At 42.7% G+C, this 20,781-nt stretch overlaps 3 protein-coding genes across 5 annotated transcripts; all 3 read right to left on the bottom strand.

Annotated features, from left to right (window-relative positions):
* Positions 1–884: 884 nt before the first annotated feature.
* Positions 885–3,934, bottom strand: LOC307201245 (olfactory receptor 5V1-like; the record flags this gene model as incomplete). 3 transcript variants are annotated; one of them, XM_079950292.1, is made up of 3 exons in its annotated part: positions 3,908–3,934; positions 2,912–3,102; positions 885–1,835 (listed from the first exon to the last, which is right to left on the bottom strand). In XM_079950292.1, the coding sequence occupies exons 2-3, from the start codon at positions 2,933–2,935 to the stop codon at positions 885–887; spliced, it is 975 nt and encodes a 324-aa protein (XP_079806418.1). In that variant the 5' UTR covers positions 2,936–3,102; positions 3,908–3,934. The 3 variants fall into 3 exon arrangements, with proteins under 3 accessions (XP_079806418.1, XP_079806416.1, XP_079806417.1); XM_079950290.1 differs by having other exon boundaries at positions 3,791–3,914; XM_079950291.1 differs by lacking the exon at positions 3,908–3,934 and adding an exon at positions 3,787–3,901.
* Positions 3,935–9,002: 5,068 nt separating this feature from the next.
* Positions 9,003–10,538, bottom strand: LOC307201625 (olfactory receptor 5V1-like; the record flags this gene model as incomplete). Its single annotated transcript, XM_079950907.1, has 2 exons — positions 9,003–9,971; positions 10,506–10,538. 2 exons carry the CDS (start codon positions 10,536–10,538, stop codon positions 9,003–9,005), a joined length of 1,002 nt encoding a protein of 333 aa, XP_079807033.1.
* Positions 10,539–12,853: 2,315 nt separating this feature from the next.
* OR5AU1 (olfactory receptor family 5 subfamily AU member 1) lies at positions 12,854–20,689 on the bottom strand. The gene is made up of 2 exons (XM_079950902.1): positions 19,529–20,689; positions 12,854–15,492 (listed from the first exon to the last, which is right to left on the bottom strand). Exons 1-2 carry the CDS (start codon positions 20,470–20,472, stop codon positions 14,466–14,468), a joined length of 1,971 nt encoding a protein of 656 aa, XP_079807028.1. The 5' UTR covers positions 20,473–20,689; the 3' UTR covers positions 12,854–14,465.
* Positions 20,690–20,781: the final 92 nt, after the last annotated feature.

Below are 20,781 nucleotides of genomic sequence, written 5' to 3'. Positions count from 1 at the left end.
ATTATGATTTATTTACTTCGTTTTTATTGCACCCTTCCATCTCAAGGCAATATACACAAAACCACACAGACACACTTTACCCCCACAATAATCCTGTGAGGTAAATTGATTTGTGTGATTGGCTGAGTGGGGACTTTGAAAGTGGATTTTCCTGGACCTCATCTGAAACTCAAACTGTGATATCATGCTTAGATATAGCAAAGTTGGATGGCAGCCTGAGGGTCATCTAGTTCAGCACCCTCTCCTGTAATTCAGGAATCTCAAAGAACCCATGGCAAATGGTCACCCTGTTATTGTTTAGTCGTATCTGCCTTTTCGTGACCCCATGGACCAGAGCACGCCAGGCACTCCTGTATTCCACAGTTTGGTCAAACTCATGTTAGTAGCTTCAAGAACACTGTCCAACCATCTTGTCCTCTGTCGTCCCTTCAGCCTCTCCTTTAAACACTCCAATGAAGGAGTGTCCCCCCTCCACTGTTGAACAGCTCTTACCATCAGGAAGATCTTCTTGACAATTAGTTTGACAGTCCTGTCTTGTAATTTGAACCCATTTTTGGGGGTCCCACCATCTGGAGCAGAAGGAAGCAAGCTTCCTCCATCTTCCATGTGACAGCCCTTTAGATAATTAAATATAGCTATCATGTCTCCTCAGTCTTCTCTTTTCCAGGCTAAACATAGGAGATGGAAAGGATAGCTATCTTCAAATATCTAAAGGGTTGACAAATAGAAGATGGAGCAAACTCATGCCAGGTCATTGTCAGTTGATCAATCATAATTTAAAACAGATTAAATTCTGTTCTTTTTCAGAGATTGGGTTATTTTAGTAGATAATGATATAGGATAGGATCATTGTATCTTAGCCATATATCCCCACCTCTTCCAATTTATTGGCGTTTATTAACAATGACCCTCTTCAAAGCCCCTTTCACCTCCTTGTTCCTGAGGCTGTAGATCAAGGGGTTCAACATGGGGGTAATCACCCCATACAACATGCTCACCAGCCTGTCTTGATCTGGATGGTGGCTGGAGGAAGGCCTTATGTAAGTGAAGATGGTCGTCCCATAGAACAGGCACACCACCATAAGATGAGAGGCACAAGTGGAGAAGGCCTTGCGCTTCCCCTCGGAAGAACGGATCCGAAGGATGGTAGAGATGATGTAGATGTAGGAGACCAACGTCACCATAAAAGCCCCCACACCAAAAATCCCACCAACAATAAGAACAACCATCTCAGCCGCATAGGTGGAAGCACATGATAAGGCCAAGACTGGAGGGATATCACAGTAGTATTGATTAACTCTATTAGAATTACAATAAGGTAGAGTGAAAGTCATGACTGTGTGCAGCAAGGAGTTGAGGAATCCTGTGACCCATGTACCAGCAGCCATCTGAAGACACAGCTTCTTACTCATGATAACCGTGTATCGTAAAGGGTTGCATATGGCCACATAGCGGTCGTAAGCCATGGCAGACAAGAGGAAGACCTCTGTCCCTGCCAAGGCTACCAGAAAGTAGAGTTGCAGCACACAGCCAACAAAGGAAATGGTATTTTTCTCTGACAAGAGGTTCTCCAGCATCTTGGGTACTGTAGCTGTGGGGCAGCAGATGTCCAGCAGGGAAAGATTAGTGAGGAAGAAATACATGGGGTTGTGCAAGTGGGAGTCAGCTCCTATGGCAAGAAGAATGGTGCCATTCCCCAACAAGGTGACCAGGTAGATGAGCAAAAAGGCAGCAAAGAGGGAGAAGCGGACAGCTGGGAGATCAGAAAGGCCCATTAAGATGAATTCTGTCACTACGGTGATGTTCTCCATTTCTCCCCTGTGCAAGGAGCTTGCCTGCAAGAGTTTGGAAGCAAAAATGTGACATAGTAAACATGTTGGAGGCTACAGGCATACACAAGCTAAGGCCTTCTTTGCTTTTCAAGGTGTTAGGCATATAGCCTTGAGTAATACTAAGCAGGAATTTGAGGTCCCTGCTAATAATAATAATAATAATAATAATAATAATAATTTATTATTTATACCCTGCTCATCTGGCTGGGTTTCCCCAGCCACTCTGGGCGGCTTCCAACAAAGCACTAAAATACAATAACCTGTTAAACATTAAAAGCTTCCCTAAACAAGTGCTTAAACACTTTATCACTCTGAGAAGCAAAGATTAGTTCCTAGTGATCAAATTCATGCCCAGTACCTGAATTTCCCAGAGACCAATGTTTTGCCTGTGTGAGAAACACAATGCTTAATTAGATGGTTCTTAGATCAGATCATCTGACAAAGTCATTTTTAGGTCTTTAAATTACTGAGACTTGTCAGAACTTCTTTGTGCATTACATGTAAGTGGTGATATTGTCAATGGCCAGCACCCCATGTGGAAGCAGGAACAAGTGTACTGTAGCTACAAGGCTTGACAGGGAGTTGTTAACTAACTTCAGGGAACCTGGAGTCTGATAGTTTTATATACTCGCTGCCAGATCCTCTTCCTCCTGGTCAACTGCTGGGTCATTATTTACGGCTGGATTTTCTCACATTCTCCTTTTGTGCCTGTCACCACATGAATACTTTATTGTTCTACCATGAGCCTGATTTATTTGTCCTTTCACTGCCGTAGTTATTACCTGACGAAAAGCTCTGAAGAACTCAAAAGACTCCATACCATTTCATGACATTTTGGTTGGCCTGATCATAGTATTGCCCTTATACAGATTTTCATCTCATCTAAACCATATTTTTATTCATCTCAGCATCCCTTCTAGAACATTCTGTGTACTGCTCCTGTTCCATGTACACCCGTCTTGATATATGAGTCTCATTTCGTCAAACTTATAAAATTACCAAACATATCTTTTCCTGTCTTACTTAAGCCTTTAAGCCACAAGGATGGTCCCGTTAAGCTTGTATCTTCTAATACTCACGGTCAATGATTGGTGCGTTTCCATTTCACCAAACAGTCGCTCTTAAGAATGTCTCTCATCTGCCTTGAGATCAAGGAAGGATTGTGTGTTCCTTCGGCAGCTCATCCTTCTCCTTTAAGTCTCGACATAAGGAGCTCAAGGGAATAGGAGGCCTCAGAGCACACCAGCAATGCCAGGAAGCATCTGTTTGCCTATCATGACCAATGTCAAGACAAAAAGTGATGGGTGATTTTCCAGCACAATAAGCTCCAGCCCTGTGAATTATTGTCCAACTCTACATTTCCATTATTATGATTTTTTGAATACGTGACTCCCTAGAATGTTAAGGAAGTGCAGCCCATGTTTTATGTTCTCCATTTCACCAGATGGAACAGATCTTCTCTAGGTTTTACACAAAACTCAGGAGAATAGCAGCCAGGCAGGAGTTGTGACTATGCTTAAGTGACCTTAGCTTTCAATGGCGAGAGAACAAATTCCATGTAACAGAAAATAAGCAGTGCCTCCTGCCTAGAATCCCTTAGTCATGTGGGGGTAGCAGCAGTATTCAATGGGGTAGTATTCAATGGGGAATTTTGTATGTGAGCTGGAACTTGTCTGTGACCAAAATAATAAATTCATTCATTCAATGGGGGTAGGCACTTTGCATATGCTCAGAGCCACCTTCTTTCTCACATCCCAGCATAAGTCATGGCTGAGTCCAGGCACTAAGATCAAGCGTGAAGACTCAAACCAAGGAAGACTGTCCATGAAAATGTCTATAATTGATGGTACTCAGTGACCTCCATGATGAAGCCCAAGCCCCATAGTGATCCTAAAACCACAGGGAGATTGTGGTGCCTGCAAATTTTGATATTAAAATTTAACTATGGCCATACACACTTCTCTCCTCCGAAAACGGGACCATGCAATTCTTTCCTACTCCTTAATGAGTCCCAAAGAGCATTGTTAACATTTATGGTGCAGTCTCCGTCTCATCTGCTACCACAGAGCTCTTACCAGAAAGGTCCTCAGATAAATGCTCTGCATCCATGGTGATGTAAAAATAATGCCACCAAGAGTAATTATGATGTAATCCAAAGTGAATGGATTTGAAGTCCCCAGGACTCTCTCAGGGATTAGCACACATAAGGCCAATTTGGGAGAGGCTATGCACCATCCCTAGTGCTTCCTGCTCAATGACATGGTTACCCTGTGTGGGGGCTCCACCTGTCAGGAGCTCAGCCTACACTCGAGTAGGACCCTGGCAGAGATGTCAGATTTCAACTCTAGAAGGAACTCCCCTCTACAGAAGACAATTTCCTCCATATAGAAAACTAGATGCAAGAGTGAACAGATGTTTTGTCTTCCATTTTAAACGGCAGGAATCATCCCTGTAGAACTTTCTCTCTCTCTCTCTCTCTCTCTCTCTCTCTCCCACCTGCAATAAAAAAGGATAAATTCCAGCAATGTGGATTTAAAACTTCAGTTGCAACTAGGCCCAAATTAGGTCTGAAATACTAGGGGATTGTTTGTTTCGTTTATTTAGGAAAGCGTTTATATATTGTCAGTTAGTACAACGGAACATGGCTCTGTAGAACAATGTATACGATAAAATCTAAAACATCATAAAAACAATAAATAATGCTCATTAAAGCAACTGCATTAAACAGTTACGTAGGCCTGTCTACATAAAAAAAGTGTTGGCAGAGTTAGTGGATATTGAATGCTTTATTAATTATCCCTGCTACCGACGTGTGTTTTCCACGGGAGTTTTAGAAATCGTCATATTGAGCGAATCAGTTCTGAGGGACACCAGCAGGGAAGGGGAGCTAAGAGTATCTTGCTAATTTCAGATTGGCATAGTGTTTGGCAGCAGCACACTGCTTTGTGAAGTTTCCTCCTCCTAATCTACTCTCTGTGGATCATTTGTAATCTTGCAAATACTTGTTTTTCAGTGTGTCGAGTGGACATGCAATATACCGTACCTGAGTGGGGAAGTGATATTTGAAAACTCTGGTAATTTGCATAGACAGACTTGTGTGAAACTTGCATTTCTTGGGTATGAAAATGAAGTGAGTGGATTTCCCCCCTAGGTGCTGAAAAGTGGTTAATGAAGAGTGGAAACTTGAAGAGACGCTCATGTTCATAGAAGTAAGAAACACAACTATTTAAAAAAAACAAACCACAATGGTGTGACAAGAGTTTATTGACAGTGATACTGGATTACACAACCCATCTCTCTACATGTTAGAAGAAAAGCCCAAACAGATAACTGATAGTGGAATCTATATAAGTTTGTCATTGCTCTAACATTTCAGCTGTGGGGGGAAATTACCTATTTGTTTACTTCATTTTTACTCCACCTCAAGGTATGTACAAGACTAGACACACAAACACAATATTTTGTTTGTTTAGTCATTTAGTCGTGTCCGACTCTTCGTGACCCCATGGACCAAAGCGCGCCAGGCACTCCTGTCTTCCACTGCCTCCCGCAGTTTGGTCTAGCTTCGAGAACACTGTCCATCCATCTCGTCCTCTGTCATCCCCTTCTCCTTGTGCCCTCCATCTTTCCCAACATCAGGGTCTTTTCCAGGGAGTCTTCTCTTCTCATGAGGTGGCCAAAGTATTGGAGCCTCAGGGCCCATTAACTCACCAAGAAACTTGTCCGGCTCCTTCAAAAATGGTACCCCCCCCCCAACTCACAACAGTATGTTAACATTATGTTAAGATTGCATTTAACTGTAAGGGGGGGATATGTAGCAGCACTGGATATCATAACCTAGGCATATATTATGTACATAGATTGTGAGTGTCCTGTCATTCAGACCTTCTGGGGTACAATCCATAGTATTTTCACCAAAATTGTGGGGTATTGTATCCATCCCATCCCTAAGATGCTCCTTTTCGGATATCTAAAAATTCACTCCATGGAAGTTCTATTGAACCTATTAGCAACTGCTAAATAAATACAGCAAAAAAAACCACAAACCCTAATATATCAGGGTAGCCAATGTGGTGCCCTCCACATGGTTTTGGACTACAACTCCCATCAGTCCCATTCAGCCTGGCCAGTGGTAGAGGATGATGGGAGTTGGAGTCCAAAACATATGGAGGGGGCAGCAGCAAGTTGTTTATCCCTGCACTGTGCTAATATTTTAATATCCCACCAGACTTCATGAAAGTCTGGGCATTACAAACAAGTTTGAAGACACAAACCTAAGAAGCTAGGAGACTTTTCATAAAATGTCTGTAGTTGATGGTACTCAGTGACTTTCACAATGAAAACCCCTAGAAAAGGTACAAAACTAGAGGGACATCGTGCTCCCTGCAGATATTGATATAAAAATGAAGCTGTATTCCTCTCCCTCCAAATATGACCATGCAAGTGTTTTTCCCTCCCAAATGAGTCCCACAGAGCATTGTTAAGTGTAATGAAGATGACGGAATCACCTGCAATTCCTCTGATATCAGGGGGACACCTCAGTTGAATACCCAACATGGGTGGTGCTGTATAAATAAGAATACCAAAAGCAATTATGGTGAAACCTGAAGTCAGTGACTTATTCAGTTATGTGGGGATTGCAGGATTTACCAAGCAATGGGAGGAGACACGTTGCATATGCTCGGAAACAACTTTATTGTATCCCAACGTAAGTTGTCACTGAGTTCAAGCACTAAGAACAAGATTGAAGAATCACACATATGGAGCTGGGCCTACATATTGGAAGGCTTACCATTAAAATGTCTATAATTGGCGGTACTTAGTGACCTCCATGACAAAGCCCATAGAGGTTATGAAACCACAGGGAGATCATGCTCCCTGTAGGTATTGATGTTAAAATATAGCGATGGACATACACATTTCTCTCATCCCAACATGGGACCATGCAAGTGTTTCCACCTGCCTCGTGAGTCCTAAATGGCCTCAGCCCAGTATACCTGAAGGAGCATCTCCACCCCCATCGTTCTGCCCAGACACTGAGGTCCAGCGCCGAGGGCCTTCTGGCAGTTCCCTCATTGTGAGAAGCAAAGCTACAGGGAACCAGGCAGAGGGCCTTCTCAGTGGTGGCGCCGCCCTGTGGAACGCCCTCCCATCAGATGTCAAAGCGATAAACAACTACCTGACATTCAAAAGACATCTTAAAGCAGCCCTGTTCAGGGAAGTTTTTAATGTGTGATATTTTAGTGTATTTTTGGTTTCTGTGGAAGCCGCCCAGAGTGGCTGGGGAAACCCAGCCAGATGGGCGGGGTACAAATAATAAATTATTATTATTATTATTATTATTATTATTATTATTATTATTCACAATAATGGTGCAGTCTCCATCTCATCTGCTACCACAGAGCTCCCTCCGAAAAGGTCCTCAGAAGATGTATTAAAATTATTATGGTTTCGTCCAAAGTCCATGGCTTTAATGTCCTGAGAACATCCTAACAGCACACATGGGGCCAAGAGAGAACACTCTCCGCATCATCCCTAGTACTTTCTGCTCACAGAAGTGGTTACTCTGTGTGTGGACTCTACCACATCAAATTTCAATACTTGAAAGGAAAGCTCCTATACAGAAAACAATCTCCCCCATATGGAGGGGAAGAGAGGGAGAAGAGAGATGTTTAGTCTCCCATCTGACATGGCAGGAATCATATACGTAGCAATCTTTTCTCCCACTTGCCATCGAAAACAGTAAATCCCAGAATGACCGCTCCCCACCTCAAATGGGGGGTGCTTTTTGTGGGGTCATGTGCAGCCCCTTGATCCTACACAATCCCCGGCAATGTAGCCTGTCTTCTCCTCAGATCTACATTTTCAATTGGAACAAACACAAAGCTGAAATAATATGTTCTCAAAGTTTCACAAGGTTTCTTGCCTTAACCCTTGCTGTTAACCCAATCTATAAATCTCTTATACTCAGTACAGCGCTACAAACAAACAAGCACATTCCTGCAAATAAAGATGTGTCAAAACAGGGAGTGGGCCATGCTGCAACCCCTTTTCCCTGATGTAGGGATCGGTGAATCAGTCAGTGTCAGTTTATCTTTGATTCTCATTTCTCCAATCTTAAAATCAGGATTCCAGTCCACACGGGAGCCCTCACTTGAACAATACACCATCTTGGCGGTAACCTTTTCCATCAGGTCTTCTTCATCTTGGCTCTATGACCTCCTGGTGGGTCTTCTCTGCCATGTAAACTCTAGCAAACTGGTTCTCATACTTTTCTTCTCTGGGCCACACTTTCAGAATAAAAATTACCTCACACCACACTGAATAGTTTATTGATAAGAAATACACTGGAAGCATTCGAGAAACTTCAGTAATAGTTGCAAGGTGGATATACGAAATTAGATATATTAAGAAGAAGTTTAATTATGATAAAAGTGTTTATTGGAAATAAGTATTATGAAATCAAAATATGGAATAGACAGAAGGTCGGGTCTTTAGTGTTAAGACCAATATATGTTATATTGTTTGCTAAGAAAATTATGTGTTTATAGTTATTCCTGTATGTAATCTGGTATTTGTGGTTTTTTTCTTCTTTCTTCTTGTATCAATAAAAAATCTTTTTTTAAAAAAAAGATAAGAAATACACTGGAAAGGGAAAAGGAACAACTAGCAGTGCTTGATTTATAACATAGAACACAACTACTTCATAATAAGCTCATGGGACATCCAGAAAGTATTAAACAATGCAGCTACATAAGAACATAAACTATCCCAAAAATATAACATTAACCGTCCTTTGATATTCTTGCCACACTTGTCATCCTCTCCTACCATACCAGTGTGGCATGCCACATCCTTTGACTCACAAGATATGTGGAAAAATAAACCTATAACTGAAGCGACCAGAGGCACAAGGAGAACCAAGAATAAAAGTCTCCATATTACATCAAGCAAAATGTTCAACCAATTAGAAGTTACTTATCCCAAATGTCTGGAGAGAGTTTTACATTTTCTTTTTTACGTATTCTTATTTTATGTGTTCAATAAAATCCCACCAAACTGAGACAAAATGTTACCTTTGTTTTCCCTTTCAAAAAATGGGTATACTACTTTTCATTGGCTCAGAATTACTTATGTGTCCATTTTCATCTAATAGAGAAATAGAGATATCTAAAACACACATTCCCTCTTTAAGCACATATGAACTATCACCCTCTTCAAGGTCACCTTTACTTCCTTATTCCTAAGGCTGTAGATCAAGGGATTCAACATGGAGGTAATCACCCCAGACAGCATGCTCACCATCCTGTCCCGGTCTGGATGGCGGCTGTTGAGAGGCCTAATGTAAGTGAAAATCATGGTACCATAGAAGAGGAGCACGACAATCACATGGGAGGCGCAAGTGGAGAAGGCCTTGCGTTTCCCCTCAGCAGAACGGATCCTAAGGATGGTGGAGATGATGTAGATGTAAGAGACCAGTGTCACAAAGAAAGCCCCCACACCCAAAAACCCACCAACAATAAGGACCAACATTTCAGCTGTGTAAGTAGAAGCACACGATAATGCCTGCACTGGTGCGATATCACAGTAGTATTGATTGACTTTATTGGATCTGCAGAAAGGTAGAGTGAACGTCATTACTGTGTGCAGAAGGGAGTTGAGGAACCCTGTGACCCAGGTAACTGCTGCCAGCTGAAAACAAAGCTTCTTACTCATGATAACTGTGTATCGTAGAGGGTTGCATATGGCCACATAGCGGTCATAGGCCATGGCAGACAAGAGGTAGACCTCTGTCCCTACCAGTGCCACCAGGAAGTAGAGTTGTAGCACACAGCCAGCAAAGGAAATGGTATTGATCTCTAACAAGAAGTTCTCCAGCATCTTGGGCACTGTAGCTGTTGGGAAGCAGATGTCCAGCAAGGAAAGGTGGCTGAGGAAGAAATACATGGGGGTGTGCAAGTGAGAGCTAATTCCTATGGCAAGAAGAATTGTGCCGTTTCCTACCAGTGTGATCAGGTAGATGAGCAAAATAGCAGCAAACAGGGAAAAGCGAACCACAGGGAGATTAGAAATTCCCATTAGGATGAATTCTGTCACTAGCGTGCCGTTCCCAATTTCTCCATTCAGAAAGGAGATTTCCTGGAAGAGTTTGAAAGCATAAGAGACACATAAAGCATGTTGAAGGCCTTTTGGGGCTCTTTGAAATCTCCTTTTGTTTTAATGGCTCTGAACAATTTTGTATCATCAACAAACCTGGCCACCTGACTCCTCATCACTTAGGAACAAGATTAAAAGCACAGGTCCCAATACCGAACCTTGGGGGACTCTTTCTAAATCTCTCCAATTGGAGAAGTGTCCCTTTGTTCCTCTGCTTCCTTTTAACATAGCCAATTCCTAATCTGCCACCTAGTGTTTGCCACCTAGCCAGCTGAAGCCTTCTGGAGAACTCAAAGATTTGCTTACCATTTCCTAATATTTTGTTGGACCTAATACAGTCTTTACTCTTATGTGGGTTTTTGAATTTTTCTGTAAGAACTCTCATCTAAGCCATCTTTCTATTCACCTGAACATCCTTTCCAGAACATTCCATGTATCATTCCCATTCCATAGATCCTTTCTATTGAGGAGCCTTGGTCCTTGTATCTGTACTAGCTAAGGGTTATCTACACTTACCTTTCCTCCGCTCTTTCTGACCACAGTCTGCATTCTAAATCTCCATGTCCAAGCACCGTGGTGTTGTTGTTGTTGTTGTTGTTCCAGAGCAATGCCTGTGAAAAGCCACTCTCTAAAGCTCAGTAGGAGCAAACAGCAATCTGTGGAGAACCTGAATTGATGTTTACTCCGATTGAGTGCTAAAGAGCATATTTTCATGAGAAAAACTTCAAGGCAAAAATCGGAGGGCATGTAGCTTTCAAGTGTGGACATGTATCTGGAAAGAGTGGAGCAAAAAATAAGTGTAATTAATCCTTATAAACATTATGTGCTCCCAGCTTCCTTCATCCTTGACCTTAGTCATAACAATAGCCCCATTAAACCAATAGCTAACACGTGCAATGACTGGTGCATATTCACACTTAAGAATGCCTCTCATCAGCCTTGAGATCAAGGAAGAGTCTGTCTATTCCTCCAGCAGCCCAGCCTTTCCCTATAAGTCCCAACATAAGGAGCACAAGGGAATAGCAGGCGCCAGAGCTCTGCCTCAGCGCCAGCAAACATCTCTTTATGTCTCCAATGACCAATGATGAGACAAAAAGGTGTCCTTGATTTCCCAGCACAATAAGCTGCAGCCCTGTGAATAATACTCATTCAAGAAGCTGCTCCCTGGAATATTAAGAGAATGCAATCTATGTTTCATGTATTCCAACTTACCAGAGTTTGAAGTGGTTCTGGTCCAGGCATTCTACCCTTAGCAGGGGGACCAACCTGATCAATCGTTCCCCCACAGTTCAGCTACTTCCCTCTTCCCTTAAAGAGCCACATCTAGGGAGTCTTACAATAAGCCCAGTCTATGTATTCTGAGTCACTCCAAACAAGTGTCTATACTGTTTCTTATAGGGACGCGAGTGGCGCTGTGGTCTAAACCACTGAGCCTCTTGGGCTTGCCGATCAGAAGGTCAGCGGTAGTTTGAATCCCCGCAACAGGGTGTGCTCCCATTGCTCTGTGTCAGCTCCTGCCAACCTAGCAGTTCGAAAGCATGCAGTGCAAGTAGATAAATAGGTACAGCTGTGGTGAGAAGGTAAAGAGCATTTCCATGTGCTCTGGTTTCCGTCATGGTGTTCCATTGCACCAGAAGGGGTTTAGTCATGCTGGCCACATGACCCGGAAAGCTGTCTGTGAACAAACACTGTCTCCCTCGGCCTGAAAGCGAGATGAGCGCCGCAGCCGCATGGATGCCTTTGACTGGACTTAACCGTCCAGGGTTCCTTTACCTGTACCTTTTTTACTGTTTCTTATAGAACCAATTCTTACAGAACCAGTTTAAACAAATACATAGCTTAGCATGTCTCGAGAACATCCGGCAGAGTTGAAATAGATAAGGGTTTTTAATAGATAACAAATTGGATGGTTAAAAAGATGTGGATTACACGGAGTAGTAGAAAACCAAAGGAACCAGGAAAAGGGTGGAAGGAAAGTCATATTCAGGTTTTCATGGATTTACCTGGGGAAAGCATACAGAATAAGAGAGCAAGAAGAACATGCATTTAAAGAAGACTGGAACGTGTTTACTGAGTATATGGAAAATAAGTGTGTACAGCTGAAAATGCTGGCAGTGTTAAGATAAATTCAGCAGAGTAAATAAATCTTGATGGATGTACCATAATAGTGGGAAATTGATTTGAATGGTTAATGTAAAATCTGCAGGGATGTAAGATATGTAAAATGAACCATGGAAAGAGAAGAAGGGAAGTCATTGGATATTTTATTTTATTTTATTTTTATAATGTTTTTATTCATTTTTACAACTTACATTTATATTCAAATAGTAAGCATAATCATAAACATATAGGATTTCCTGAATCCTTGGACTTCCCTCCCCCCCTCCATGGGTTCCACTGTCAATCTTTTTCAGCTGCATTCCATTTTTACCATAGGTCTTGTTAGATTACAAGTGTTGTTACAATCCTGCCAAAGTTTTTAGTTGTTTACATGTTCTCCAAGGTAACTTATAAATGTTTCCCAGACTTGTTAAAATTTCTGTCTTCTTCGCTTCTAATTTTTTCAGTCATTTTCGCCATTTCGGCATAGTCCATCATCTTTATCAACCATTCTTCTCTGGTCAGGACTTTAACTTCTTTTCATCTCTGGGCCAAAAGTATCCACGTTGCTGTCATCACATACATGAATAATCTTTTCTGTTCCTTTGGTATTTCTGCACCTAAAATTCCTAGTAAAAAAAGCTTCTGGTTTTTATCACAAAAGTTATTTTAAACATTTTTTTCAATTCATTGTATATCATTTCCCAGAATGCTTTTGTTATTTTGTACATCCACCACGTATGGTAGAAGATGCCTTCTTCTATACATTTTTGCTAGTTTAGTAGGTGTTAGATACCAACAATACATCATTTTCATATAGTCTTCCTTCAACATACAACATGCTGTAAATTTTAAATCTTCTCTCCATAACTTTTCCCAAGATGAAAATTGTATATTATGCCCAATATCTTTTGCCCATTGTATCATTACCGATTTAACTTCTTCATCTTTAGTATACCATTCTAGCAACAGCTTATACATTTTTGAAAGTAACTTCACATTATTTTCCAGTAAATCTTTTTCAAACCTTGAAATTTCCTTATTAAATCCATTCCTTTTATCCATGTTAAATATATCATTTAATTGGTGATATTGTAACCTATCAGTTACTAAGTGTCTTATATCCTCAATTTTTTTTCCTTTTTAAGTGTTCTACTTCCGTTAACAGCTCTTTATAGCTTGCCCATTCACTTTTTGCATTTAAATTTCAAGGATTTAACTTCCAGTGGGGAGAGCTACCGTCTTGTAGTTTTTTATAATGTTTTGTTGATAAACCATCTGACCCTGGTGATTTACCTAATTTTGTTTGGTTAACTACCTGTTGCAGTTCCATTGTTGTTATTGGTTTAAATTAATGATTTAAATCATTAATTTTCTCTTTGGGAAATTTTGGTACATTATTCTGCTTTAAATATTCCACAATGTCCTTATTTTCTTTACCGGCTAAATATAGCTCTGTGTAATGTCTTACAAATTGTCTTCAAAGAGAAGTCATTGGATATTTTAAAGTTTGTAAAACGTTTATTTGAAAATAGTGGCTGAGGGTGTGGTTGGTTGTCTTTGGTTGGCTATAGTGAGAGTTCTTATTGTATGTGAGCCGGGTGTAAGCGTGTATTTTTGAATCATGTTAGCCAGATTGATTCGCATGCTGTTGGAGGATTCTCGTTGTTCTCTTGTTGGGCTGTGTATGTGATAAAGGGGAACCGAACCGGGGTGAAGGCGTCTTCCTCTATTTGTCCCTGCGTCAGTTTCAGTTTCTCAAACTTCTTTTCTCTGGGCCACACTTTCAGAATAAAAATTACCTCGCACCACACTGAATTGTTTATTGATGAGAAATACATTGGAAAAGGAAAAGGAACAGCTCCCAGCAGTGCTTGATTTATAACATAGAACACAACTACTTCATAATATGTTCATGGGACATCCAGAAGGTATTAAACAATGCAGCTACATAAGAACATGAACCATTCCCAAAATATAATACTCAGTGGCCTTGGATATTCTTGCCACACTTGCCATCCTCTACTGCCATACCAGTGTGGCACGCCACATCCTTTGACTCACAAGATATGCGGAAACATAAACCTTTAACTGAAATGACCAGAGCCACAAGGAGAACCAAGAATAAAAGTCTCCATATTACATCAAGCAAAATGTTCAACCAATTCAAAGTTACTTATTCCTGGTGTCTAGAGAGACTGATGGGAGAGAGAGTTTTACAATTTTTTTTCATTTTGGTATTCAAAAAAATATCAGGAAACTGAGACAAAGGGTTACCTTTTTTTCCCCTTTCGAAAAATGGATATACTGTACTACTTTTCCTTGGCTCAGAATTACTTATGCGCCCATTCCAACTTAACTGAGAAATGCAAATAACTAAGCCACACATTTGCTCTTTAAACATTTATGAACTATTACTCTCTTCAAGGCCCCTTTAACCTCCTTATTTCTGAGACTGTAGATCAAGGGGTTCAACATGGGGGTAATTACCCCATACAACATGCTCACCAGCCTGTCCTGATCTGGATGGTGGCTGGAGGAAGGCCTTAAGTAAGTGAAGAGGATTGTCCCATAGAAGAGGCCCACTACCATAAGATGAGAGGCACAAGTGGAGAAGGCCTTGCGTTTCCCCTCGGAAGAATGAATCCTAAGAATGGTGGAGATGATGTGGATGTAGGAGACCAACGTCACCAGAAAAGCCCCCACACCCAAAATCCCACCAACAATGAAGACAACCATCTCAGCCATATAGGTGGAAGCACATGATAAGGCCAAGACTGGAGGGATATCACAGTAGTATTGATTGACTCTACTGGATCTGCAGAAAGGTAGAGTGAAAGTCATTACCGTGTGCAGAAGGGAGTTGAGGAACCCTGTGACCCATGTACCAGCAGCCATCTGAAGACACAGCTTCTTGCTCATGATGACCGTGTATCGCAGAGGGTTGCATATGGCCACATAGCGGTCATAGGCCATGACAGCCAAGAGGAAGACCTCTGTCCCTGCCAAGGCTATCAGGAAATAGAGTTGCAGCACACAGCCAACAAAGGAAATGGTATTGCTCTCTGACAAGAGGCTCTCCAGCATCTTGGGCACTGTAGCTGTGGGGCAGCAGATGTCCAGCAGGGAAAGGTTGCTGAGGAAGAAATACATGGGGTTGTGCAAGTGGGAGTCAGCTGCTATGGCAAGCAGGATAGCACCATTTCCTATTAGGGTGACCAGGTAGATGAGCAGAAAGGCAGCAAAGAGGGAGAAGCGGACAGCTGGGAGATCAGAAAGTCCGGTTAGGATAAATTCTGTCACTAGGGTGCCATTCCCTATTTCACCATTCAGAAAGGAGCTTTCCTGGAAGAGTTTGGAAGCATAAGAGACACATGAAACATGTTGAATGCTGCAGACATATTAGGGTTTGAGGTGAGCTCCAAGAGGATCTCTCCAAATCGGAATTGTGAGAAATTTAATGGGAAAATACAATTCAATGTAAGGGAATGTGAAGTGATGCACACTGGGGCAAACGATCCAGTATTCACATTTACCTCAATGGGGTTTGGACACTGGGTCAACATCTTTACTGAGCCATCAATTTACAACCCCAAGGTGTCTTTCCTGGTCAGCCACTGGCAGTTGTGACCCCATGTGTAAATATGTGAGGTTAAGATTTATTCATTATAATTTTTTTCCACCAACATGCATCACTTGTTTACATTTAATTGTATTTCCCATTTTATTTCACTCAGTTTGAGTAGGTCTTTTGGAGCTCTTTGCAATCGCTTTTTGTTTTAATGGCACTGAACAATTAGTATCATTAACAAACTTGGCCACCTCAATTCTCACACCTGACACCTCATCACTTAGGAACAAGATTAAAAGCACAGGTCCCAATACTGAACCTTGGGGGACTCCACTTTCTGAAACTCTCCAGTAGGAAAAGTGTCCATTTAATCCTTTGCTTTCTTTTACTTAACCAATTCCTGATCTGCAAGAGTGTTTACCACCTAGCCAGCTGAAGCATTCTGGAGAACTCAAAGATTTGCATTCCATCCCATAACGTTTTGCTTGGCCTAATAAAGCCTTTGCTCTAATATGAATTTTTGAATTTTTCTGTGAGAATTCTCATCTAAGGCATCTTTCTATTCACCTGAACATCCTTTCCAGAACATTCTATGTACCACTCCCATACCATATAACCTTGCCATTGAGGAGCCTTGCTCCTTCTCTCTGTACTAGCTAAGGGCTTATCTACACTCACCTTTCCTCCACTCTTTCCAGTCACGGTACCCAATCTAAAGTTCCATGTCTGAACATCGTTTGTTTTTTTTACTCCAGAGCTTTGCCTGTGAAAGCCGACTCTCTAAAGCTCAGTAGGAGCAGACAGCAATCTGTGGAGAACCCAAATTGATGTTTGCTCTGATTGAGCACTGAAGAGTAGGTTTCCACAGGGAAACTCTGAGGCAAAAAAAACCCTCCACAGCTTTTAAGCACTGACCTGTGCCTGGAAAGAGTGGAGCAAAAGGTAAGTGTTCCCCACTTCCTTCATCCTTAACCTTCATCATAACAGCCCCATTAAGCCAATAGCTAATACACACTTGCAATGACTGGTGCATATTCATTCCTCCAAAGGTCTCACTTAAGAATTCCTCTCATCTGCCTTGAAATCAAGAAAGAGTTTGTTCCTCCAGCAGCCCAGCCTTTCCCTTTATGTCCCAGCATGAGGAGCACAAGGGAATAGCAGGTGACGGAGCTCTGCCTCAGCACCAGCAAACATCTCTTTATGTCTCCAATGACCAATGATGAGACAAAGAGGTGTGCTTGATTTCCCAGCACAATAAGCTGCAGCCCTGTGAAAATTATTCATTCCAGAAGCTGCTCCCTGTACTGTTAAGGGAATACAGTCTGTGTTTTATGTATTCAAGTTCACTAAAGTGTGAAGCAGTTCTGGTCCACATTCCCCCCCCCCCCAAAAAAAAAAAAAAGTTCAGGAGCTGTAGAGGCTAGTCCTTCAGGTTATTGAAGAGAGATTTTTTTGTGGGCTTTTATCGTGTCTTGTGTGCAGAGGTGTACCTAGGCTCCCTTGCACTCTTCACAAGGACCTGTATTGGGACCTCTGAAGCCAGAATAGACCGGGGACCAAAAACTCAAAAAGGTTTCTTTTCATTTCCTTTCATGCCCCACCAGTGACTTTCTCCATGGTAATCACGGTCTGGGCTGCTTCCTCTCCTCCTCCTTCATCAGTCCATTTTCTGAGCATGCAGGCAAACTCCTAGCCACTCTGAGCCAGAGTGGAGAGTCACGGTTTTTGTGCTCCCCCTGGCCCTGACCTGACCAACTCCTAGGTGCACCCCTGCATGTGTGTTTGAGTTTGTTCTAAATGAAGTAGTTTGGCCAGCATCCCTCCTGTAAAGGGTGCATCTTATGCTCCCCACAGTTCAGCTACTTCCCTCACAAGCTTAAAAGGCCACACCTAGGGAGCCTGAAACCAAGCCCAGGCTATGTATTTTGAGTCCTTACAAACAAGTGTCTACAGATGCAGCTCAGTCAACTTCTGAATGAGCCCCAGAGCAGTTATAAAACTGTGAGGAGATTATGTCGAAGCAGTTATGGAAACAGTTATGGAAGGTCATTGCTAAGGATAATGAATGTCTACAAAAAAATTTACATATCACTTGGGAAGATAAGCGAACTAACGCCAGTGCACTGGAAGAAGCAAAGATCACCAGTGTTGAAGCAATAATTCTTCAACATCAACTTCGTTGGACTGGTCAGGTTGTGTGGATGCCTGGTGATCATCTTCCAAAGCAACTACTCTATTCTGAACTTAAAAAGGGAAAGCGTAATGCTGGTGGTCAACAAAAGAGGTTTAAGGACTGTCTCAAGGCAAATCTAAAAAAATGTAGTATAAACACTAACAATTGGGAAATATTGTGAGCGCTCCAACTGGAGAACAGCCTTTACCAAAGATGTTGTGGGCTCTGAAGACGCTCGAACTCAGGATGAAAGGGAGAAACGTGCTAAGAGGAAGGCACACTTGGCAAACCCTCACCATGATCAACTCCTATCCAGAAACCTATGTTCCCCACTGTGGAAGGACGTGTGGATCCAGAATTGGCCTCCACTGTCACTTACAGACTCACTGTTAAAACTGTGTTTATGGAAGACAATCTTACTCGGGGTGAATTATGGTGCTGGAGGAGACTCTTGAGAGTCCCATGGACTGCAAAAAGATCAAACCTCTCCATTCTTAAGGAAATCAGCCCTGAGTGCTCACTGGAATGAAAGATCATGAAGTTGAGGCTCCAATACTTTGGCCACCTCATGAGAAGAGAAGACTCCCTGGAAAAGACCCTGATGTTGGGAAAGATGGAGGGCACAAGGAGAAGGGGACGACAGGACGAGATGGCTGGATAGTGTTTGCGAAGCTACAAACATGAGCCTGACGAAACTGCGGGAGGCAGTGGAAGACAGGAGTGCCTGGCGTTCTCTGGTCCATGGGGTCACGAAGAGTCGGACACGACTAAATGACTAAACAACAACAACAATCTTACTCGGCTATGAGTGATTGCCAAAGAAATAAAGAAGCAGCCAGATCCAGCTCCTTGACTTAGGGCTTATCCACATTTACCTTTTGCCTCGCACTTTCTAGGCAACAGGTCCACACTTTCCCAGTCCACGTCCAAGCAAAGGATGCTTGTGTTTTGGTCTCGTGCTCTCATGTGAATCAGTTCCTTCCTGCGAGAGCTCAGAACCAGAAAACGAGGGTCCTGATTTTGATCAGCAAGGTGTTGAAGGTATGCAATACGCAATTGCACCATGACCCCTATCTTGCCCCTCTGTGCCTGGCAAGAATTATAGTTAATAATTTGTCTACTTTGTCATGTTTCTCCCAATGAACCTTGATTATCTGAAAAACCATGATCCATCTCCATTGTTCCCCAAAGTACATAACAGGGGCATTCTGTGGTGCAGATTAGATTATCAGACCATTACCTACACTTACCTCCTTTTGGTATTCTGGTTAGTGTGCTGGTTGGGTCGTCTCTACCAAACCAACCATAATTTGTCCTCCTGTAACACAGAGCCAGAATCTCTGTGGGAGGCAGTTCCCCTAGCATAGGGGTGGGAACCTGTAGCTCTCCAGATGTTGTAAGACTTCCAACTCAGATCAACCTCAGCCAATATAGCTGAAGGTTAGGATTTCTAGGATTCATAATCCCACAGCATCTGGATTGCCCTGCCCCTGCCTTAACCCAGCATTTGAGCTCAATTCCTTCTAATATTCATGTTTCCTGAACACAGGGAAGCAGCTTAGGGCTATTTAGAGGCACATGTCCTCAGCAAGTGTGGTAAGAATTTAGATGAAAACAGGTTTTCTGTCAGAAAAGTTTTATTCAAATATTTATTATATGGGTGGTGCCCTGAGGTACCATCCCAGCAACAATCACTTTTTACATTCCACACAGCATAATTTCCTACCCATGGTTCTCATCAAGGCCACTTTGACCTCCTTGTTCCTCAAACTGTAGATTATGGGGTTCAACATGGAGGTCACAACTGTGTAGAACAGGGCCAGCAGCTTGTCACTCGACGCCGAGTAGCTAGATTTGGGCCTAAGGTATGTAACGATGCCTGAACCGTAGAACAGGGAAACAACGATGAGATGGGACGAGCAAGTGGAGAAGGCCTTACGCCTGCCCTCGGCTGAGGGCATCCTCAAAATTGAGGTGATGATGTATACATAGGACGTGAGGATCAGTAGGAAAGGGGCCGTGATGAAAAGTACAGCCACCATATAGACTGCAACAACGTTCATTGAAGTATCGCCACATGCTAGCGTCAGGAGAGGAGGGATGTCACAGAAGAAGTGGTTGATCCTGTTGGGCCCGCAGTAGGTCAGGCTAAAGACATAGTTAGTTTGACCCAGTCCAACCATCACTCCCACCAACCACGAGGCCACCGAGAGCTGGGCACAGACGCCTCGGTTCATGACAACACTGTACCTCAGCGGGTTGCAAATGGCCACATAGCGGTCGTAAGCCATGGCAGCAAGGAGACAGCATTCCGTGATGCCAAAGAGGGTGAAAAAGTACATCTGGGTAGCGCAGCCCCAGAGAGAGATCCTCCCATTCTCCAACAACAGGTTAGCCAGCATCTTGGGGACAATGGCTGTGGTGTAGCATATTTCCAACAGCGACAGGTTCGTCAAGAAGAAGTACATGGGTGTGTGGAGGGCCGGGTTTAACTTGATCACGGTGGTGATGATGGAATTCCCTGCAAGCGACACAGTGTACATGGAAAGGACCAGCGCAAAAAGGAGCATTCGCAGTTGCGGCAGCCCAGAGAAACCGACAAAGATGAACTCGCTCACCAGGGAAGAATGATTGCCCATGGACCGCAATAGAGAATGACTCAGCTGCAGAAGATTGGAGATATAGATGGTGGAAGCTAGCCAGTCGCAAATGATCTACAGTTCTCTTCCCACTGCTTAGCACAGGGCTTACCCACACTCGCCTTTGCCTCTCTGTCCAAGCAAAGTTCTGTGTCCAAGTGTGGTTTTTTTGCTCCAGAGCTTTTCCCATGAAAAAAAACCCTGCTCTTCAGCATTCAGTCAGGTAAAGGTAAAGGTAAAGGTACCCCTGCCCATACGGGCCAGTCTTGACAGACTCTGGGGTTGTGCGCCCATCTCACTTAAGAGGCC

The sequence above is a fragment of the Podarcis cretensis genome (genome assembly GCF_951804945.1).
Source record: "Podarcis cretensis genome assembly, chromosome: 13".
NCBI classification, from domain to species: Eukaryota; Metazoa; Chordata; class Lepidosauria; order Squamata; family Lacertidae; genus Podarcis; species Podarcis cretensis.
Note: the sequence above shows the minus strand (reverse complement) of the source record. Positions and strands in the feature narration are given on the sequence as shown.